Source organism: Nomascus leucogenys, chromosome 23 (assembly GCF_006542625.1).
Source record: "Nomascus leucogenys isolate Asia chromosome 23, Asia_NLE_v1, whole genome shotgun sequence".
Classification (NCBI taxonomy): Eukaryota; Metazoa; Chordata; class Mammalia; order Primates; family Hylobatidae; genus Nomascus; species Nomascus leucogenys.
In genome coordinates, this window is record NC_044403.1 from 4,541,285 (window position 1) to 4,566,002 (window position 24,718).

At 39.0% G+C, this 24,718-nt stretch overlaps 1 protein-coding gene across 3 annotated transcripts in view; it reads left to right on the top strand.

Moving 5' to 3' along the window:
• Positions 1–24,718, top strand: part of TMTC1 (transmembrane O-mannosyltransferase targeting cadherins 1) — a 283,499-nt gene that overhangs the window by 236,073 nt on the left and 22,708 nt on the right. For all 3 annotated transcript variants that reach the window (XM_030804535.1, XM_030804536.1, XM_030804537.1), the window contains one exon: positions 11,276–11,384. In XM_030804535.1, coding sequence (XP_030660395.1) covers positions 11,276–11,384 — 109 coding nt within the window. The remainder of the gene's footprint in view (positions 1–11,275; positions 11,385–24,718) is intronic.

Below are 24,718 nucleotides of genomic sequence, written 5' to 3' on the forward strand. Positions count from 1 at the left end.
AGGTTTTAAATTGAGAACTTTCCAGTTCATTTAAAATGTGGTTTCATTTACATTTTTATCATTTCATGGTCAGTGGCTGTCCAAAATTAAGTTATCTGGGAAATAATGAGAATGTCTATGTACTTACTCAAGATTTGGCAGTTGTTTGTATGTAAACAGATTGCTAATGATTAAACTATTTTTGTGAGTCCCTCTCCCCTACTGCAACTCCACTCATTTATACTGTGATTACTGATGAGTTGAGGTTGCATTGTTTTAAATCCATCATGTGCTTTGCAAGGAATCTTCTCTCAATCTTTCCTTTTCCTTTTGTAATGACTACAGTAAACACCACGGCGACCTGAAGACAGAGCTGCCCAGGAAGTGCTGGGTGGGAGCAAGCTTTGAGGAATCCCCTGGTTTTTGTTTACATTCTCTTGAAGGAGTTGGAATGTCATCATTTTCCTTCCTTGCATAAATATTTCTAACAGAAGATAATTAAACAGGCCAGGCTGTTTTGTCGAGTACAAGAGTTTTCAGTAGTGTCCCTTGTCCTGAAAATCATTTTCCCACCCCAGTCACCCTTACGATCTTTCCTGGAATCCCTTGTTGTCTTGTGCCCTTGAGCTCCTGTGCTGCCTGAAAGACTTGGGATGACTCAAGATATAGGTGAAAAAGGAATAATTTTTGGAATGACTCAAGGTAAAAGAGGAATTTTTTTTTTAAGAGAAAGGGACTCACTATGTTGCCCAAGCTGGAGTGCAGTGGCTATTCACAGGTGCGATCATAGCGCACAGCAGCTTCAAACTTCCAAACTCCTGGGCTGAAGCGATCCTCCTGCCTCAGCCTCCCGAGTAGCTGGTACTAGTCTGATTCAATTAAAAGAATGAAAGAAATGTGGATAATCATTGAAAATTTCTTTCTGCACACATTTGTCTTACTTCAGGGTACCAAGTGCCTGAACTTTTTTTCTAAAGCCCAGTAGGAGATCAACTTTACCTAGACAATTAAATTTGGCATATAGGCTGTTAGACATGATCAAAAGGCTTTTAAATCTAAAAATGCTCTGTGTAGGCCAGGAAGAGAAACAGGAAGGACAGAAAGAGGAATATGCATGTTCCACCCCTGTCTGTGGCCTGCAGGGTCTGTCCCAGGAAGCATGAGGTAAGGCCCCTTCCCTTCTTGGTGACTCCTTAGCAATTCTGCCAACCTCCCTCACATTTGTACCCTCCTCATACAGGGCCCAGTTCCCTTAGTTTGGTGTTTTCCTGCTGTGCCTCTTGTCTGCTGGCCAGCATAGCAGGGCTGTCTGCCCTCAGCTTTCTGGCCACCCTCCTCCTGCAAGTGACAGGGACAACAGTAACTGGCACTTAAATGGCTGTCTGCTCAGCACTTCTCATGAGCCTGCCCACACCGGTTGTCTAGGACAGGCCCATCACTCTCCGATTACAGACTGAGAATCACATGAGGAGAGAGCCCAGGGCCAGGAAACTGATGCCAGTGCTTTCTGCCGCATCATGCTGCCTCAATTCCACCTCCTGCGTGTTCTCCTCAAGACTAGCAGCTGGGAGAGCTTAGCGAGTTTGAGTCTCAGTTCTACTGCGAAATTACATGTGACCTTGGGAAAAGGATTTTACCTTGCAGTGCCTCCAACTGCTCGTGTATAAAGCGCAAATAATACTAGTAACTACATCTTTCATGAGTACTAAATACAATAATGCAAATAAGTCCTTAACATAGGCCCTATCACCCAATGAAGATGAAATAAGCCTTAACTATTAGTAATTATCATCAGCCCAGGGACATAATTTCTCACTTTCAATTTGAAACTCAGGTCCTTGGTATAAAATGAGTAATGAATCAGAAGTAGATAATGCATTTTCTACCCCTACAGTTGAACAGCTCGGGGGAATTTAAACTTTGCTGAGGCTTAGTTTCTATCTCTTTTTTTTTTTTTTTTTTGAGAGACAGAGTCTTGCCCTGTCACCCGGACTGGAGTGCAGTGGGCCGATCTCAGCTCACTGCAACCTCCACCTCCCAGGTTTTAGCGATTCTCCTGCCTCAGCCTCCTGAGTAGCTGGAACTACAGGCATGAGCCACTATGCTTGGCTAATTTTTGTATTTTTAGTAGGGACGGGGTTTCACCATGTTAGCCAGGCTGGTCTCAAACTCCTGACCTCAAATGATCCGCATGCCTCAGCCTCCCGATATGCTGGGATTATAGGCGTGAGCCATTGTGCCCGGCCTCCATCTCTTTAAAACAAAGGGTGAGAACAAGTGATCTCATAGAATCATGTAGCTGCAAGAATCTGTGGTTTTAACTACGACTACAGATTTCTGGTCTCTTAACTGAGAAGTAAAAGAAAAAGAAGACCAGAGAAGAACTTGAAAGTCCCTTTTCTCTCCAGAGGAAGTACTTGCATTGTAATAGCATCCTGCCTCTGCTGAAAGAAAAACCCATCTGTGAGGCTTCTGGTAGAAATTTGAGCTGGGAATCTTGCTGGAGAGGAGAAAGGAGCAAGTGGAGCTAGCGTTTATGCCTCCTTCTATGTGCCAGACACTGCTAAGCACACCACTCATGTTCTTTTATTCCACCCTTACAGGAACCTAAAGAGGTAGAGATTATTTAATAATAAGCACATTTCTCTTTGGCCACTGGGGCTCCCAGAGATGAAACATCTAACACATCATTCAACTGGTGAGGGCAGAGCTGAGATTTAGACCACCACAAGCCTGAGCCTAAACCCAGGAACATGCATTAAACTGCATCGTCAAAGCATCCCTTTAGCTATGGGGTAAATGAATCCTGACTAAATTAACTCATTCTCAGCTGCCTTCCCTTTTAGGTCCCTACCTGGGAGCATTGTTTTTACATTTTCCCTTAATCTTGAGAGGATTTAGCATATCTATTTGCATACACTTTGAAGTGAAGCTGGCTTGGGACTAGTTTATCCCCGCCCACCTCCATGCACAGAACCAGCCCTGCAGATGCAGAGGAAGGCACAGTGGGGCAGGTGTTCCGCTGCCTGGGTGCAGAGCAGTGACCTCATCCGGATGACGATAGACACCAAGAGTCGTTCCAAAGGAACAAAGGAGAGGAATTCAGGACTAACGTTTCCTCAGGACCCACTCTGTGCCATCCCCAGTGTGAGGTGTGTGTGTAAGCGGCGTCTCCATCTCTGCTGCCCGTTGACTAGATAGGGTCAAAGCTTTCCATCTTACCATTTCTCAGTTTCCAGGTGGGAGAAGGGTAGGATGGGGGGTGGGAGGGAGGCAAGTGGCCTATTCTCTGAATGTTAACTATTGGGCCGGTGCCACTTTTGCACCACTCTATCTAATGAGTTTGACTGTGAATTGACTTTTTTTTTTTTTTCTGAGATGGAGTTTTCGCTCCTGTTGCCCAGGCTGGAGTGCAATGGCATGATCTCAGCTCACTGCAACCTCTGCCTCCGGGTTCAAGTGATTCTCCTGCCTCAGCCTTTCGAGTAGGTGGGATTAAAGTCACCCCCACCACCATGCCCAGCTAATTTTTGTATTTTTAGTAGAGACGGGCTTTCACCGTGTTGGCCAGGCTGATCTCAAACTCCTGACCTCAGGTGATCTGCCTGCCTTGGCCTCCCAAAGTATTGGGATTACAGGCATGAGCCACTGCACCTGGCGAAAATATTTTTTAAAATTCTTTATAACCACATAATATGAATCCGTGTCCTCCAGACAGTTCCATGTGGCTTCTGTAGAAAGTCAAGCAGAAAAATTAGGGCGAACCGCTAGTAAACTAGATGCTGTATTTCCATTACATTTCCCAGGTGTGCTCAGTAAACTTGAATCTAAAGGAAGCTACACAGAATATAATCTGATTTTCTTTTCTTTCTGTACAGGAAAGATAGTAGAGCCACAGAAACATGTGTGCTCTATAAAGATCATCTCGGTCACACATTTACAATTTGACTTTCACAATTCAGTTTTTTAGGAGAGCTGGTAAAGTCAATATGCCAAAAAAAAGCCATGATCTTTTTTATTTGTTGGGAACATCAATTTTGAATCCAACAACAACAAACACCCCGACAAAGGAATAGTAATTAAGAGGTCTGCCCAGCATTCCAAGTTCACACTGTGGTTAATGGGAAATTTTACTGCCACCAAAAGGGTCGCCAAATCCATTTATTTCTGTTACTGGCATTTCCTACGTTCTCCCCAAATGTCAATACTTTTTCAAAGCAAGCATCTGCTTTCAGTTTAAATGAATATGTCATGAGACTTTAGACAGGAATCCAAAAAGTTCTCTAAATTGACAAACTTACCCAGTGCTTAATTACTAAAAGAAAAATGTGGTGAAACCTTGTTTGCTTTTGCTAAATATCTGTCACTGACATGGAGCCATGAAAGTGAGATGATACAAATGTTTTTACTTAACACACAGGAAAAACAGTCCCACTGCTGTGTAACCAAAGGGAAAATTCCCTGTGAAACTACAAGTGTTTAATGGCAAAATTTGCACATTCTGAACAAGATCTAATTTCTACTTAATGTTTCTCTTATGAAATCAGTGATGATGTCACTGGTCCCAGGAACACATTCTTGGGAATTTTTTAGCCTTTTAGAATCTCCCGGGGGAAACATGAGAGAGTTGAGTTTTGCTGCAAAATATTAGGAGATTTTTATTTATGTTATGATGGATAACACAGGAGCTAAGACTTGGATATGCAATCAAGGATATTCACAATACAGCCCCTCTGAGAGAGAAAACTGCCTCTTCTCATTGCAGTACTCCCCCAGAGTTCTACTCTGCCCAAGCCCATCCTGCCACATTTCCTGGTATCCAGGAGTATCTTTCATAGGGCAAATTAACCAGCCAGTGCCACCTTTCACTTTTGGTCAGATTGTCCCAGGGAAGCCTTCTTTATCCTGTTTTTTTAGCTTTCAGCATCCTATTATATTTAGCCTCCTATGCAGGATCAATTGAGCCATGCTAAGCAGAATTACCTGAGAGGCTTAGAATCCTAATGATTCCTGGGCCCCACCAAGACCTGCTGAATCTTACCAGTCCTGGCATTCTGCATTTTACCAAACACCTGGAGAGTTTTACCCACCAGAATTTCAGAAGCATTGATCTAAGGGAGAAGTAAAGACAAAATATTTTAGATCACGGAGGATTATTGTCAGTCGTCAGCTAGTGACGCTGTTTAGCAGTTAAGGAAATTCCAGATGCTGCAGGGCAATAATATTGCCAAATTCTGGAGCAGTTTTACGCTTACCTGCACTTTTTACCTATCCAGGGATCCCCAAGATTTCCATCAGTGCCAGTTGAACCCTCTACCAGAAGCTCTGAGAGTCCTTGTTGTTCTTAGTGTCTTTTGTATCACATGAGTTCTTAAAGGGATTCAGAGTTTTCTTTTCTGTGACTCCAAAATCAAAGTGTGTCTATGCCTGATTGGACAGGATATATACTGATGTTTGATTTTATCTATTTTTCACTAATTATGGGCTAGTTAACTCAGGCCTTTCAATATTACTCAGAGAAATGACCCATGGACTTGGTCAGTTCAGAGAAGAAAAGTTATTTTAATATTTTTACCCTTTGAAATTGACCTGTCAATTCAGTCTAAATGGCTAAATGGCTATATTAATACAATGCTATGAATTTAGGTATGATGATTATTAGATTAAAAATCTATTGTGGGGCCGGGCGAGGTGGCTCATACCTGTAATCCCAGCACTTTGGGAGGCAGAGGCAGGTGGATCACTAGGTCAAGAGATTGAGATCATCCTGGCCAACATGGTGAAACACCGTCTCTACTTTTGTAAGTTAGCTGGCGTGGTGGCGCTTGCCTGTAATCCCAGCTACTCAGGAGGCTGGGGCAGGAGAATTGCTTGAACCTGGGAGGCAGAGGTTGCAGTGAGCCGAGATTGCGCCACTGCACTCCAGCCTGGGCGATGGAGCAAGACTCTGTCTCAAAAACAACAACAACAACAACAAAAACACAACAACAAAAAACTATTGTGGTATCAGACACAAAGAAAAATTTCTCTGATGTGTAACCCAAGCTTTTTATGAATAGTTTGAAATGTGGAAGGATATTACTTAGGAGAGACTATATCAAAAATGGCACATTCTCCTTGGTTTTAAAAAGTAAGAAAAGAATAGGTTTCAATGGGTGATTTTTAGAAACATTAAATGACCTAATAATAAAAGCCAAAACATAGACAGTACCTACCAAGTGCCTGAGATGCATGGGGGTCAGATAATTTGCCTAAGGAAACACAGCTAGTAAGTGGTAGATGTAGAGTGAGATGCCAGTCCTTCTGGTTTTTAAGTCTGTGCTTTTAACTACCGTATAGTCGTAAGGTGAATAGGCAGCTTAGCAGTGTGCTTGGTAAGGAACAGATTTTCAAAACGTGGATGCCGTGCCTGTGATTTTCTTATGATTCTAAGTTAGGCTTGGGCTGCTTCTGTCTTCCTTAGGACCACATCTATAATACTTAAATACTGTAGAAACAAAAAATGTAACATGGGGGAATCATATTGTCACCTTTTGTCAAATTTTATTCAAATGTTGGAAAACATTTAAGGAGATTTACAAAGATCTAGAAATAAAGAGTAAAACTATGGCTTTTTGTTTGTTTGTGTTTATTTTTTTTTTGAGACGGAGTCTCACTCTCTCACCCAGGCTGGAGTGCAGTGGCGCGATCTCGGCTCACTGCAAGCTCCGCCTCCCGGGTTCACACCATTCTCCTGCCTCAGCCTCCCGAGTAGCTGGGACTACAGGCGCCTGCCACTGTGCCTGGCTAGTTTTTGTATTTTTAGTAGAGACGGGGTTTCACTATGTTGGCCAGGCTGGTCTCGAACTCCTCTGACCTCATGATCCACCTGCCTCGGCCTCCGAAAGTGCTGGGATTACAGGCGTGAGCCACTGTGCCTGGCCAAAACTATGGTGATTTTTTTTTAAAAAAACGAACGCAGCAATTATTGAATTTCTACTCTGTGCAAGTCACTTTTCTGGAATTGGGGAAAAAAAAAGTAACATCAGTAAGATGTAGGTCCCACCTGTGAAAGAACTTAAACCCTAGTGGTCACAGACAAATTGTATAACATTTCAGCGAGTGAACACAGAAATGCCAAGTGTGGCCTCAATGGAACAATCTAGATTTGAAGTTCTAAATTAGAGTCCAGGTGTTATCGAAGCTGTGTGACTGGGGACAAATCACTTGAGCTCTCCAAACCTTAGTTTTTTATTCATTTGGGGTGATGGTGGTTGGTATTTTTGTCAAAATCTTTGAAAGGGCGATAATTATGCCAAATTTATAATGCTTAATGAGAATTAGAGTAAATTACTTAGCATGGTCCTTGGCAGAGAGTAAATGTTTAGGAAACAACTATTGTGAAATATGCAGCTTAAAAAACTTGTCTGCATGGCACATTCACTGTTAGATGGACCTGGATCCCCCCTCCCAAGAGGCAGCAGTAGGTTCCCCACACGTGCTTCACTCGGATCTCAGAGAAGAAACATATAGAGGTCAGAATGGGGCTTCTAGGTAGCATTTTCCTACCATATTTTTCCTGTGATGATAGAAAAAAAAGCTGAAATATCAGAAAGGTGATACATATGTGTACATATGTTCTTCGTTTTGTTAAGTGTTTTTACGAGCTTTGAGCTGGGCAAGTCAGGGAAGCTGTCTCTGGGAACCAGAGTTGAATAGGAAGGAGAGAAAAGCCATCTATGAAGTGGTGTGGGAAGAACACCAGGCTGAGAGGTGGAAGACCTAGGGCTAGTGCCTTCTTTTTGCTTAGGAGCAGGGCAAATCACGAAAGCGCTCTGAATCTCAGTCTCTAGTACTGTAAATTGAGGTTGGAGTCTATCCATAATTCTCAAATCTGGGCGGTTGTCATATTCATATGGAGGGCGTCCTATTAAGAGGCCAAGCCTCAGAGCACTACCGTCTTTTTTAAAGCACACCCAGTGATTTTTAAGGTACAGTGAAGATAATCAATAGAGTAGGTCATTGTTAGGTTCTGCAGAATAGATGCAGTTTCGCTGGAGTAGCGGGTACCTGGGTATGTTTGGAATGCTAGTCAGAACCATATTGTGGAGGGTTTTAGCCTAAGAGTCTATCTGTAGGTAGTTGGACATTAATAAAGATTTTTATATATGAAAGCAGTGGTCTAGAAAAAGTTCTTCCCGTTGTCGGCACGTAATAAAAGGAGAAGAGGGAACTAAAAGCAGATGTGTGAACCAAGGCATTAGCAAGCAAAACCGAGTAAAATGCTGAGTAAGACTGCAATAATCCAATAGTATTGTAGGACTGATTTTTAATATGGGATAATTATTAGAGAAACATGTGTATAATACAGATATGAAAAAGGGATGCTACTAACATCAGAAACAGTTTGAAATGAAGTTTCAATCTCACGTAGTAATCATATTACTATATAATCAAGGAAGGTTTTATTTAGATGAATTATCTTCTCTAAGTTACTGTGTCAAAGCCATAAGCTCCCACCAAGGGGTGAGCAAGAGAGACTATAGAAGAAATACTTTCTTCCTTCCTCTCCCTTTTAGAAACAATAACAAATCACCACTTATCAACTTATTGGGCTTTCTTTAAAAAGAATTTAAAAATCTCTCTCAAGGTGGCTTGTGATGTCCGTTAGCCTGACCCGTTGGTGCTTAATGACACTCAGCGGCTCCCAAGCAAAAGGAGAATCATCCAGGAGTACACAGCCAAAAAGAAATGTCCTCTCTGCCGGAGTCTTTGCATCCTGTAATACTCATATACCAAATTAATTACATGATGAGGTGTTTTTCTTAAACTCTGTTAGTCTCTCACAGGATTTTTACAGATGATGTTTTTTATCAAGAATCTGGGTTCTTGGTAAATAACTTTGATGATAATCTTTCCATTGTGTCACATGGATGTTCATGGACAACCTCAAGCATTTAGGTTCATAGACTGTGCTGAATGGTCATCTTGCTAAGCTCATATGTAAAAGGTCTAAGTTTCCATTCTAACTGATGTGAGCCATGACAAAAGAAAACCATTAAATCATTGCTATGAAGATGTTCTGGTTTTTTTTTTTCCTCTGCTGATTTGAAGAATATCTAAGCTAAATTATGTCCCAAGGGACTTAATTTTCAGCCTTAATTTTCAAAGTCCATACCTTCCTTTGGACTTTGGGAGGATTTCCAAATTAATGTTATTAAAGATTTTTGCATTTTTGGAGGAAGAGTTCTGCTGACCATAAGATAATAGCCAAATTAGTGGGATATGAAAATACACTTCATTTAAAAAACATGTGCCAATGGAAGAATTACATGAAGGTATATTACAGAATAGAAACTTGAGTGTATGTAAACGTAGTGTGTGTATGGAAGTCATGGAGTCTTGCGGGTACTCTTTAAATGTCCACGAAATGAGTGAATCAATAATAAAGCACTAAGCGAGCTGTAATACAAATTAATTATAACCATGCAACTTGAAAGCCATCCCAAGGACAATCCACTTAAGGACACGGGTGTTATACCTGTTCTCAAGGATGGGACTTTGCATGAACAAGAGCCCATTAGGAGTTAGATAGACCCTAATAAGAAGAGGATAGTATGGACCACCACCTCTTCTGAGAAACAGCTAAGTGCTTGACATATAATCGATAATGATAAATATTTGCTTCATTGAATTGTTAAATCCAAGGTCTATGTTGGACGCATGGCGGTTTTTTCCCCAAGGTCTATGATAGTTGAAATTGCCTTATGTAACAAGCTGCTTCTAACACTTAAGATCTCAAAGTTATGGAGTGAATATTAGTTTTCCCCCTATGTAACTTCATCCTCAGAAACTGGAGCTGTAGGGGCGGGGCGTGGGGGATGGAGGGGATTGTATCAGGAGCTGCTGTCACCTGCCTTTGATACCTCATGGGACAGTTCTGCTGAAATCACAGCATGCATACAGATCACCTGGGAATCTTTTGAAACTGTAGGATTAGATTCAGTAGCTCTGGATGGGGCCTGAGATATTCTGCATTTCTCCCAGGTGATGTTGAAACCGGTCTATGAATCACACTTTGAGCAGAAAGGTCATTAGGGGTGGATTCCTAAGAAGTTAGAATCAGCAGATATGGTATGATGGAAGAGCACTCAGAAGACTGTTTATATAAACATGGATGAGTCACTTGACTTCCCTGAATTGAAAATTTCTCATTAGAAAAATGAGTATAATAATAGAACAGTAATATCTACCATATGTGATTGTTGTGAGAAATACATTAATAATGTTATGTGAAAAGATATGAGGGTATATGGCACATAGTCATTGCTAAATCAATGCATAGTAAAAACATAAGCACGCAACTCTACATTGGTAACTGTTAAAGAGGAGGGGACCTTTAGGCTGTGTCCTTGCTATAGTGCAAAGGATTCTCTTTTTCATTGCACAATCACAGTGTCTAGCACTTAACGAGAGACTAGTGTCTGTGGAATTGTGTTAATAGCAAACTTGATCACTTCCAATACTGTACATTTTTGGCCCCAAAGACATTGATATCAGCATAATGACCCAATGTCTCCTCATTGGATTTAACAGGAAAGAGAACTTTTACCCAAGAAGATGGTAATGACTTTTGGGCCTTGAGTCCTCTTTAAAAGGAAGTGTCATCACTGGGGGAAGAACCAAATGAAGAAGACAGAATTAGCCTCAATTTTCAGCAAAAATATGATGATACAATGTCTCATTATTCTTTACCAGTCAGTGGTCACAGTAGTCTCTAATTTCATAAATTGTTTATGGAATATTTTCTCTCTTAAATATAAAACCAAAGATTAACATTGGCAGTTTGGCCTGGTTTGTTCCTGGAAGGTACAGCCACCCTAGGAGCTCAGCCTGCAGTGGTGTGACCAGTACTACAGGGACCCACATGTCTTCACATCACTGTAAATTGGCTCTCATGCCACCCAGACAATGTCCCCCAAATTGTTTCTCTAAAGATCAGAGTTTCTCATTAACAAACCTCCAAAATATTGAATATAACTCTTGAAGAGTGCACAGCAGGAAACAGAAGGTAGAAACAAGTGGATAACCTGAAGGGTAATTTACATCTTTACGTCTCTTTCCATGGAGAATTCAGAGACAGAAAGAAACTGTTAGCACCTTGAGACAATGTAGTTTAATTCATTTGCAATAAAATCTAGAGTGAATCAGCTAACCTTTGCTAAAAGAAATGAGATTTTCAGAGTCTAATCAGAGGATTGAAACAAAGTGTTATTAAAAGATGTTCTCCCCCCTCCCCCTTCGTTATTATCTATAGGTCCCAGGAGAAAAAGGAAGAAGCTATCACCTTACTGAAGGATTCCATCAAATATGGTCCAGAGTTTGCAGATGCATATTCAAGCTTAGCTTCGTTATTGGCTGAGCAGGTAATTGTTTCACACGGTAGTTTTTTTTCAATGTTATTGTTACATGTATAAATTAATGTTACACAGATTTTTGTACTGATTTAATTTGTAAACGCATATTGGACAACCAATCTCTGTGTCAGTTTCTTTTGGACAGAAATTACAAGCCTAATTTTCTCACTCCAATATTCTCTGTGTAGTGAAGGTCGCCTTTAGACAAAGATGGTACATTATTGGCCATTGATATATTCTCTCTCACTTTGGTACAGAATCTATCAAGAACAATAGATGATGTTTGATGTTTGTATTACTACTTACTTGTAATATTTTTCTGAGGAATTGCTGGTGGTCTAAGATCACTGAACTCAATATGGAGCCATTTGATAATCCTACAAATTCTGTTTTAACATCTGTTAGAATATTACAGAGGCTCATGAGACAGGCTCCTAAGAGAACATTTCTTGTGGCATAAAACAGAGCTGTGTTTTCAATCCCTTCCTTCTTTTCAGTCGTGTCTAAATGATTTGATACCAGTTTTCAGAGTCTTAGATGCATGACCCCTGCTATGGAGAAACAGATATAAGTTGTCTTCTCTCTAAATTGATGATATAGTTTTGTTGACACACATAGTGCCCTTGATAGACAGTAGATTCTGCTACCATAAAATTGCCAGATTATCTTTAAAACTCAAACTCAACATCTCTGCAACATGCCCGGCAGCATTCAGTTGGCTTAAGGGTAATGAGTGATTTGATACTGTATGTCAGTTTTGTAGGGAGCAGTTTGCATCAAAAATTTTGGGAGGCTCCAGCAAGAAGCAAAATTAGGACATTCTCTGAATATTTAAGTAACAGAGAATATAAACCTAGTTGTTTTGCCCTTTTTCCCTGTAGGATAGGCGGGCTTTAGATTAAAAACCTCTGCCTGTGTTGGATGATTTTAATGCATGCTTTAGTATAATGTGTGAGCTGAAATGGTGATGGATGTGTGTGTGCTATACACGGGCAGTCCTCAGCTGCCCTTGGCTTGTGTTGAAACAGACAGAGGCTGGCTTCATCAGTGTTGCTTTGTCTCACCTAACCCCAGACCCTTCCTTTTCATGAGCCCCTCCCTCTGCCTCTGACTGGCTGGTTGTTTTGCAGTTACTCAGATGTGCCAAGTGTGCTTCTCTCTCACAGCCTTTGCACCAACTGTTCCTGCAGCACTTCTCTCCCAGATAGATATCTTAGAGTTTCCGAGATATTTCATATCATGCTGGTTTCTGACCAAATGTTACTATATCAGAGAGGTCTTCTGAGATGACCCTTTGTAAATAGCAACCTTCCGCTGCCCATCATGTTCTCTACCACCGTGTCCTGCCTTACTTTCCCTATAGTATTTATCACCATCTAAAACACATTTATTTGTTTATGGACTTTCTGCCACCATGAGAATATTTGACTATGAGAACAGCTATGTGTTTTATTCATCTAAGCTCATTTTAAAAATGATCAATATTTTAATGATGTTGAACTTTATTTTAGTTCCTTCTGTAGTATCTTTGCATTCAGCCTTACTATTAACAAATTTTGTAGCAGATGGAAGTTTAAACAGGATAACATATATACTTTTTCCTTAGTTGTGTGGAAGAAGTGTCAGATGGCTTATTTAAAATCGATTACTTGATAAATTTGATCTTTTGTGAACTGCAATGGCAAATTGCTATCAAGTTATTGCATTTTACATAGTTGAAGTTGTGAACAATTGTTAAGAAAAACAAATGATGACTAGGATCGTTATCTTTTCTTACATATAAAGGTCCCATCTTTTAGCACTTTCCTGTTCTAGATGTGAATGTAAAATGCTATGAGATCTAAGAATGTAACTCATAGCATTGAGTTACACTGAGTTACACATAGCATTGAGTTACATTGAGTTACATAGCAAGAAAGATTGAAAAATTCTTTCTTCTGCCCCTTTGGGCAATTGATTTGAGCGTGAAAACAATGGAGCAGCTGCTGAGCATAACTCAGGACTGCCTTCCGCTCCCTGACTTTCAACATCCTGTCTTCATGTTTTGAACTATTTAGTCATAAACGAGTGCATCAGATGTGCAAGCAAGGCACAAACTGTTAGAGAAAAACCCACCTAGCTTAACAGTTTTTGGTAGCAAATGAATTCATTTCTTGGTTGCACAACTTTATTTAACAGCATCCTGGCATTTCAAACACCCAGAGTGTATGAAATCAGTATTGACAAACCTTGGTCAACGTGTAACACACCGTGAAGCCATCCCCTTAGTCAAGCGACTTGTCCTCCATTGCCACCATCTGTCCACATGCACGCCCACACGGACTGTGGTTGTGGGTCAGTTTCATGCCAAAAAGCTCTTTCCTACACTCAGCTGAAATCAGCCATTTTGCAGGCGGTTTTTCAGAAGCTAGATGAAAGGATTCATTCTGTATTTACATCAGCCTGACGTCTTCTGTATTTATATCAGCCTGACATTTCTGATTTTCTAGGACTTTTTAGTTTTTTTCCTGCCATACAGTGTATTGACTACTGTTTCCAGCTCTTTCAGTTGGCAAACTTGGTGATAGTTTTAGTTAAATAACTAGTTTATGTCTTTGATTTTAAAAAATGTTGTGAAGATCAGTATTAGTTAGGAAGCCCTGCAGCATATCTGTAGAACCTTCTCTCCAGGTTGACCTTTATCTTATGCCAGACTCTTTGGGTAAACGTATTCAAGCATTCGTAAATTTGTTGAATTATATTATCCTCCAGCTCACCTCTCTCAGTCTTGTCTACAGAGATGTTTCAAGACACATTTTCAGACACCTGCCAAAATCCTTCCCCTGATGTAAGGCTGTGAATCTATAATATCAAAAAAGGAAACTAGGTTTATTTGGTATACCTTGCTCTTATTATAAGCATGCTGCTGTCTGTTGACATCGTTTCCCATCCTCAGTGCCAATAAAACCATGAATGTAGGATTTGTCAGAAACTGATATTGTGTTCCTTACTCTGTTGTAATCTGAAGGGAGAAATTTCATCTGTTTGCGGAAAGTAGGGGATTTGACAAATTTGAAAAATAGATTAATGAGTTGAAAAGACATTACATGGTAGAACATATTAAGGCCATAATGGAGCCCAAGTTTTACATTGATAGATAATAGGAAGTAACGGTAAATATCCGAGGAGAGTGTTCTAAAACATGTGAGGAAGAAAACCTTGTGGAAAACACACGGTGTATTTTGGAAAAGGCTTTTATATGCATTCTGGTGTGAGTAGTTGAGAGCCTTGTTTGCAGAAGAAAGTGAGGGAATGGATAGAATATAGTGGAAAAAGAAAGATTTCCATGGTACATAGGGACTGTCAGCATGTAAAGGTTGAAAGGAAAAGAAAAATAGAAAATTAAGAACTCCAGGTCAGAACACCTAAGAAACTGAGAAGATTTATGGCCACTGATAGACATGGATAAGCCAGACAGAAGCAAGATTTTAGGAAGGAAATAAGATGAGTGTCAACATTGTTTCCAGTTAAACAAGTAATAAAAATATATAAAGGAAAGTGTGAAAACTCAGAGAAAATAACATATACATCCTTTATTCATAATATAATACCTGGAGACAACAAATGTTATAATTCTTTAATATTATGCGCGTCTTTTAAATATATTTATGTGTTTCCGTACTAATATTTATACACTGTTTGTATCCTGTTCTTTTCACTTGCCGTTAAATTATCCATACTATTATATGTTTTTTCATGGTGCTAAATGACCTTCATAAATACCACTTAAATGGCTGCTTACTGATTTATCAGAATGACTCGCTGTAATATATGGTGAATAATATTTCAAATGCTGAGACATTTGGATTCCTTTTTATTTTCTTTTGTGGCATTGAACTTTTTTTCCTTAGGGCTTTTTTAAAACAATATTTTGAGTCATTTCCTAATGATAAATTCCAGAATAATTTCCATATCAAAGAATATATTTCATGAGTCTTGAGACATGTTACCAAATTGCTTTCCGAAAGGGCAGTTCCAATTTACTCTGCCACGAGCAGTGTACAACCTTTAAGTTTTGAATGTTAGTGGAACATTTAAATGAAAATGGCATATGGACCAATGAGAGTGAAAGAGATCAGGGCTAGAAAAATAGATCTAGGACTTTAAAAAAATGAAATCATGTTATAAGCAGATAATTTCCTTGAGGAGAAAATGAAGAATAGTGTAGGAAAAAGCCCTGAAGAATTTTTTTAACCTTCTCATTTTATATAAAAATATATGGTACACAGAATTAAGTGGCTGCTCATGGTGATTCACTAACTTGCAGCAGGACCTCGACTAAAACCTGGTCTCTAAGCTCCTCACCTGCCACTCCTGCATTAGATGACACTGGAACCCCATGAATAGACTGTGGTCATGGGCCATAGTGAATGAGGTTAGGCATGGAATGGAGTGGAAAGGAAGACGTGATAAAAGAAACCCAGAAGGATGAGTTGTCATAGAAGCTAAGCACATAAAAATGTCCAAAAGAAAGTTGGTACCACTCTGTGTCTACTGCATCAAAGAAGTCAAGAAAACTGAGAACAGAAGATAAACTCTTAGCTTTGAAGTCAGGATGGTCTCTGACTTGCTATACTCTTTGTTCTCCATTAGCATTCAGAACTGGCTGGACTCCAGCTTCACAGATAGGATAGTAAACATTTATAAGCCCACAATCATTTTTAACCATCCTACTCTTGTATAGATTATATAGCTTTGCATTACAGTAGCAGTAAATGAAATAAAATTAACATTGTTTATGACTCTGGCCACTGTAAATTATTACTAGCCCCATGTTTATAGCCTACTGAAAAACTCAATTAATTAAAATGATAACACTTAAAATGAAATATTTTTCCTTCATGTACTTTGAAATATGACTTTACCCAATGCAAGAGAGAAAAGAAAGTTGGAACAATAAAACATAAATTGGAACTCTGGGTCAAATAAAAAGTCCTGGATCAGGCTCTCTCCTACAAATGCTATACTTGGGGTACATTCAGCCACACTGTGTGGGGCTAAGTCAACTTGGACGAAGACCCTAACTTAAGAATTTATTGATTTAATTATTGAGCACATATTTATTGAGCACCTCGATGCCACCAAGCACCAGAGTGTTGAAGCGGCAAGTTATGTATGTGGTTACCCTCGTGGAGTGTAGTATAGAAGGGAAGGCTACCCCTAGGCAAAGATTTATAGCTGCCTCCCCAATGTCTAACACAAGTGTAACAACTGTGCAAAGGGAAAGCACCAGTGAGCATGTTAAGGGGACCTAACCTAATGTGGGAAAGGAATATATGGGGAGTGGGGATGGTTGCCAAAGGGTTACCTTTAATCTGATATCTAAAGGACTGATAGATATAAACTGGGTAAAAGTGAAAGGAAAAGCTTTCTAGTCAGAAGGAATAGACCCTCTAAGGGCTCTGAGGTGAGCTTACTTCTAATATGTATTGAGCTTACTTCTAATATGTCAACTTAAAATCAGGAGATCTATAAATTTGGAAAGGAGAGCTTTATTTCTTATAATGGGTTGTAGCCTGCAGGCTGGCCACCTTGTAGGCTGGGAAGCATAGCCTCCCGCAGAAAGCAAAAGCAAGTGCTTTGAAGGAGGAAGGGTAAGACAGGAATTTATGCTGAATGGGTTGGCTAAGTATACATGTTCAACAGATTACAGGAGGAACTGTGAATATTTATGAAGGGGTTGCACATGCATAGTAAGCAAACATGCATGTTACATACATCCCATGTGCACTTTGAGGTGGAGACAACGTTTAAATGCAGAGGCACCCTATGCACAGTCTCCATGGACTATCCAGACGCAGTCCACAGTCCATGGTTTCTTTCCAGGAAGGAATGCTGGTCAGTTGTGTTGAGACAATTAAAAGGGAAGGGAGCTCTGCTGCAGAATGAGGTGGTTGGTTGAAACCAGCAGTGGAGCAAGTCTTTCAAAAGTGCTAGTTTCTGTTCAACTCTTAGGAAAGAGAGTCTAATGGTGGTTAGCAAAGGAGTGGGTATAATGCTTGAGCGACCTTACCTCTCTGGTCATGGCTGGGAACTGAGTTTTTAAGGTTTCCCTGGGGTCTCCTTGGCCAGGAGGGGGTGTGTTGAATCAGGTGGGGGACTTAGGATTTTATTTCTATTTCTCAAGTAGAAAGAAAGTCATGTACCAGGAAGTATAGAGAATGAAGGCAAAATGGCATGAGAAAAGTCTAAAGTATCAGGAAGCTGCAATTATATGCAAATGTGGTTTTCATCTCTTTTTCTGGTTCCATGACTGAGTTATCTGTAGTTGCTCACTCTTGTCACTCTTTCTCTGTAGCATTTATTGTATTGTTCTTGGCATTCCGTCTTTAAAGTGGTCACTTCTTGTTTGAGTAAATTGTCAGAGTAGTGTTGATCACACTCTGCTGGGAGATGAGAAAATCTAGGATTCGAAAACACGTTGTATTTCCTTGGTGGGGAAGAACGCCAGATTAATTGATTCATTTTCGTTGGATATGAAAGAGAATTAGACATCAAATATTGATAGCATGTTTCTCATAAATGTTCCTACTGATGACATATGGGTGGAGGAACTGTCTTGTAGAGAAAACAAAATCAAAGAAGAGGGTGAGAAAACAGGTGTCTCTTTATCTTTTGGGCGCTGTGTCTTGAATAGTTTCTTGGAGAAGTTGTTGACATGAGTTTCAAGATCTGTTAGTCCTTAATTTCCCAGATTTGTAATTACTATTACAATATTACTGTTGTAATTACTATTACAATATTACAATGTATTACTATTTACTAATAAAGCCATTTGGCTAATAGGAATATACTTTAAGACTCTGGCTTTAAATTATTGATTAGAGTGAAAGCACTTCTAGAAAATCAGCTCAGACACGTAGTGACCCTGATGTCAGGGCACTGGAACCATTTTTTTTTCTATTGGCCCTTTACTGCTTTGGAATACCACACTCTGCACCTCTATACAGTAGGTACACATTGTTACAGGCCATCTGTTAATCTGTTTGCAAATTGTTGACTGGAGACCCCCAGGGTCCATGAAGTGTATGCACTTTTCCTAATAGTACTAAGAAGTAATTTGCCTTTTCCCTGTCATTATCTCACGAGTATACAGTAGTTTTCTAGCAGCCACATGATATATCCACAGTTATGAAAATGCTTTTAAAATACTCTCTCCTTTGTCAACTAAATGTGCATATGAGGCTAGATTTTCTGTATATATTCCAACCAAATATATGTACATAAAACAGATTGAACCAACAGAAGCAGGTATGAGAATCTAGCTGTCTTAAGTCAGACATTAAAGAGATTTACAAAAATATAAACTAATGCCACTATTCTCGCTATTTTTTTGCTTTGAAAATAATTATTTTTATATAAATATATTATTTATGTTTAAGTTTATGATTAAGTAAACTAGCACATATTTGTAAAGTTTATCAGCTTCTTTTCCAATGTAGTAAACATTGATATATATAGTCCACATAAATGGAAAGTTCTTTGGAATTCTCAGTAACTTTCAGAGTTCAAAGGCATTCTAAAATTAAGAAGGTTGAGAATTTCTGCATTAAGCCGATGTCCATTTGTCATTTGAGTTACTGGAACGTGAACTATAAAGTTTTCCAAACACACGATTTGGCTCAAGACAGTAAATTATAGTCAAGGGTCCTTTTTCAGGACATCTGTTTTTCACTTTTCCTTCCTTGAGGTAAAAAGTGTGCTATATTGGGTAATTATAGCATATAAAAAGTGGGGATGTTGACTGTGTTTTCTCTCTCTTCCAAGGCCCATTTTATTTCCACCCCACTGAAAATGCTTTAAGTCTTGGAGAGGAGACCATGGCTGCATGCTGCCCATTTTTAACTGCTGCCCTCGAAGGCCAATTTCACATGATGGCTGGGGACTCTGGTGTACAGCAGACGGTATTAATATGTCACAACCATTCCCTGGGTCACAAATATTTTTAATTAAAGTTGTCCTATAAATAGCTTACATTCATTTCCTCTGGAACTTACAAGTCAGTAGAGACTAGAAATGATCAGGCTTAGGTCAGGACTTGTAGCCAGTTGAATTAAATGAAAATGAGTGCTCGAAATTGAGCTTCAGGGATTAAATAATAGTGTTATTTAAGATAAATGCATTACCCTTCCAGAGAAGGTGGAATTTACTTTAAATACCCATACAGTATTTTCTTCCTGGAGAAGTGTTTTGTTTTTTTGTTTATGAGTGGAGTTGATCATTCCATGAAATTGATAGTCAAGTGAAATGAATAGAAAGACAGATCTTAAAGACATTTTCATAGAGCCTTGAAACTGCCATTGGGGTTACTGAAGGTTTAGGGCTGTGATTCATTGCCCTTGACACATTCAGTCTTTAGATCCCACTATTTCTTTGGATTTTGAAAATATCGTTTCTAGTGGAAAATCAGCTCAGCTAATGGATGCAAAAATAAAAGAGAAGATTTAGATGAAAAAGATAATCTCTTTGCCTATTTGGAGGAGCAAGAAAGTGGGAAAACAGTAATATTAGATCCAGTAAAGCAGTAATTGCTCTTAAAAACTGTGTAATTGACTTCAGAAGCTGAGACTGTGAGGACATCAATTGTATTCCTTTCAGGAAAAACACCTTCTAACTTAACTAGTTTGGTTATAAAGATGTTTTTCAGATCTCATGTAGCCACAGATAATTTTCATGCACATCTGTGTTACACAGCCGCTGAAGTTAATAGTGACCAATGCCCTTGGGCATTTGGATCATGACAGGTGTACAGTATCTATCCCCAGGTGTGGGTGCCACTCTTGGCTGCCTCCCACATACCTTGTGCTTCTCCTCCCACAGCTACATTATTGCCTCCTTCTTGTCTGAATTCCACTCAGTGGTGAAGGTAGGGATTGTGTCTCTCACTCACTGTTCTGTTTCACTGTATACATGCATGGCACATGCATGGCGTTAAATTAAGTTTAACTTGACACAGCTTCTGTCTCATGTTGTCTTTCTCAGATCTTTTGATTGAAAAACAGAGCCTCTTCTCCCTCAAGGAATAAATGCTTTTGAAAACCTTTTAATTACCATTTTGGCTAAATGAATTACTATTATTCTACAGTGACCTGTGATCATATTTTAATTAAATGTTTTAAACCTTTGACATATTTGACAGGCTTCTTTCCTTAAATCAAATTTCAAGTTGGAAATGAAGTCTTTTTGACCTCAACTAACTTGAGACTCTACAGAGGCCTTCTGCAGCATCCAAAAGAGAGTTTATAGACTTATTTGACATGTTCAACTATGAGAAGCATTGTCAAATAAGTAATGTTTAGCCTTTGAGTTGTGTTTTTATGGATACATTATTAATACATGTTCCAAAATTATGAGATTCCTAAAATTCTGATATGTCTTTGTATGTTATCCATCATAATTATGGTTATTATATTAAATTATTATAGGCCACAGAAAAAAAAACAATTTTTTTGTCAATTACATCTTTAACCATGACTGTAGTTAACTTTTCCATAGTTAATTGCTTATTTTCTAAAAGCTCTTGATAAAGAAGTAAAATCCTAGAATGGCGTGTCTTCAAGGAAGTTCAAAGAAAAGAACCCTGACAAGCACTCTTGAATACAGATTTCTGATAACTTAAAGATCACATTATTTGGATTAAGAATTCCCAAAACTCTAATGAAGAGACTGACTGGGTTATAAAACTTCTAATCCAAGCAAGACAAGAATTAATTGAATACCAAGAAAACACTTCGCCAGATTTTCATGCTAAATCAGCTGGCACTAAAATGCTTTAAGTATACAATTTAAATAAACTCCTATGGTCCAATTCAAAGTACCTATGATGGCCCACCTAATACACAGTGCTATACATCTGAATTGAAAAACAAAATTGGTATTCGAGAGGATCTAAATTCAGTATTAAGCATATACTCATGAAGAGCCTAAATGGCCACCTGGTCTTTCCTAAGTCCTTCAAGCTTTCATTGTTAAAAGTAGGCGAAACATGAAAAATACAACAGACAAACCAACCAACCAACTCAGTGACAACAAAACAGGTCTACCCTGGAGCCATACTCTAATTTTTTCTATTTTCCTCCCTTTCTGATCCTTTATCCCACTTTCTTTTTCTTCCTCTTCCTTCTCCCTCTTCTTTGTCAAATAGAGGATTGAGTTATTATCACTGATCCATATAAAGTCCCTCTCTCATTTATTTTAACTCCCACCCCCCATTTCTATTCCCGGACTTCCCATGTGTAACCTTCCTAATATGTTTGATACGCATCTTTTTGTTTGTATGTATTTTTAGAAAATGTTTATTGTTTTTGTGTGCGAAAAAAAATTAATTAAAAAAAAAAAAGTTCTGTATGCCATAACTCATCATAGGAGGGATAAACTGATCCAGGTTACATTTTTAAAGCATTTATTGGTATGGTGACTATTCTAAATTGCTAAAATGGTTGACTAATATTTGGTTGGTCAAACTCATAATCCTGGGAAGACAATCAAAACTTCAGGTACATTTCTGCTACCTGATGGGCCATTTAAACATTTATAGAGAAATTTCATTCAACTGTCATTTTTAATGCATATTTTCTGGTTATATGAAAGCTTTCTCATACAAAAATCTGATGGCTGTAATAGTAGCTAAAACATTATTAGAAAGTGTGTTTCCCTCATGGGACATTCCTAGAAAAATCTCTAGCAATAAAAGGCACTTGTTTCACTGGACAAGTTGTAAAACAATTAAATAAGGTATTTCAGATACAATAGCATTAGGCAAAGGTAACTGATTCAACTAGATTGTCTTATTCAAAAGTATTACAGTGGATACAGTAAGGGGAAAACATAAGTTGGCCTTTCTAAAATAGTCAGTAGAGGGCCTATATCCCTAATAACAAAAACCTCATTTACCTTCTGCTCTGAAACTCTGATACGACTAAATGCTACAAGGCTTTAATACATCATACCAAAGTATACTTTCGCTACATTTAAAAAAAAAAAGCTTTTCATGGTCAGTGACTGTGGACAATCAAACCCTTCATGGTCTAAAACCCAGAGATTGGATATTCTGAAGATGATATCAGAAAAAGACTGCCCTTTGCTGAGCACAGTGGCTCACACCTGTAATCCCAGTATTTTGGGAGGCCAAGGCAGGTGGATCACCTGAAGTCAGGAGTTCGAGACCAGCCTGGCCAACATGGTGAAACCCTGTCTCTACTAAAAATACAAAAATTAGCCAATGGGTATGGTGGTGGGTGCCTGTAATCCCAGCTAATTGGGAGGCTGAGGCAAGAGAATCACCTGAACCCAGGCGACGGAGGTTGCGGTGAGCTGAGACCCTGCCATTGCACTCCAGCCTGGGTGACAGAGCAAAACTCCATCTCAAAAAAAAAAAAAAAGACTGCCCTTGCCACCCACGCTACAGCAAAACTTTGGGACCTCAAAGCTTAGGTTCATAATCTCACAACTGAAAAGGGCCCTCCAGACTCTTTGAACTATACATCCATTTGAAACCTTAAGATAAATCTAACCAGGAAAGTTTCTCCCCAAAACAGATGGCATCCTAGACATGGACAGCTTTCCCAAGATCACAGATCAAGACTTTTCTGCTGTCATCAGACTCTTACCTCTCTTAATTTTTTCCTTGCTTATGCCTCTATAAACAATAAAACTAAACAGGGAGATTTGTGTACATCATGAGGTATAACTTTATTTGTAGAGGACTTTGCAGCCAGCGTTATACATTGACAGTCTTATGCCTGGGTAGAAAAGATACAGGACCAATGTGAGCAAAAACATTTAATGGCATCTTTATTCTTTCATAATCAGTCAGAACCAGAACATTGGTTCATTCCTTTTAACCTACATCACAGGTTTAAAACAACATTGCCAGGGGGCCTTCACTCTTCTAGTGAAGTTTAAACATGGAGTTTCTTTAAACTCTTCTAGACATAATTCTTAGGCCCCTTTTCCCATAATTTAAAGGAGACAATGATTAAAATTTGTCCCTCATAATAGGCTCTATAACAGATTGTACTACAAAGACTGATTACACAACAGACATCTTTAAATTCTCTTGCTAAGGTTGTGCAGGATAATAAAATTATTCTAGATTGCCTACTGGATAAATAGAAAAAAATCTGTACCATTACTGACACTATTTGTTACATGTAAATAAATGCATTGAATATTACAGACATTTGGTTGTAGAGTATTAATAAACAAACTGCTTGGTTAAAACAAGTAGACTCCTTGTCTGGCTCATTCTTTGATCTATTTCATTTTAGTTGGTTCATGGAGATGCTGACTAAGGAGCATACTCCAAACTCTTGATTTGATCCTGTTGATCATTGTAATTGTCTCTCTGGCACACTATGTTCCCTCAAAAGTTTTCATGGTTACATACAGCCATTTGTAAAATGTCAAATGGTCTCTCTTTAATTGAGATGACAAAAACTCAGAAAAGAGTGTTCTCATAAAGACATCATAACCAATAAATGATGTACTGAGACCAAAACCCTAAAATAATGGTAACTGGGAATGGCATTAAAAGCCTAATGGTCACACTCATCTAAGTAAAATCATGACCAAAAGGAAGAAACTGTTAAACAGAATTAGGAGATGCCATTATTTTGGACTGAGTTCATACAATAGGCCCCAGCAGAGCAGACCAAACCAAAATAGAGTCACTCATGCTAAATGTGACATAATCAAACTAAAATTTTTTTAAAAATCCCAAACAGATAAGTCCTAAAACAGACCCGAATTTTCTTTCTCCTCTCCAAAAAACAAGAGATTCCAACACAGAGAGGTCCCCTCTACTCTCTTTCAAAAAAATAAGCTAAAAGCCTGGTGCCCATCTTACAAAGCTCACTGTTCTGCTATTTCCCAGTAAGACTTAAGACCAAATTAAGTGCCTTTATGATAGTGGCAGAGTGAAATCAATGCCTACAGTTTTGGTTCACTTCTCAATTTTGAGGGGAGCATTGTTAAATTTAGCCTAAAACTGCCTCCTTACATATTTTGAGCTTGGCCTAAAAGTTTCTCTGTATATAGTAAACTGCAACCTAACTGGATGCATAAACAGACCACCTTGTGCCTATTACTCTCCTACCAATCAGCCAATCAAGAACAGCCAGCTGTTCAAACTGTGTTCAAGTAAGACAAACACTGAGCTGTAACCAATTCAGCGATTTCTTTACCTCACTTCTGTTTTCTGTAAGTCGCTTTCCTTTTTCTGTCGGTAAATCCTCCCTGACCACATGGCAGTGGCAGAGTCTCCTTGAACCTGTTCTGGTTCAGGGGGTTGCCCAATCTGTGAA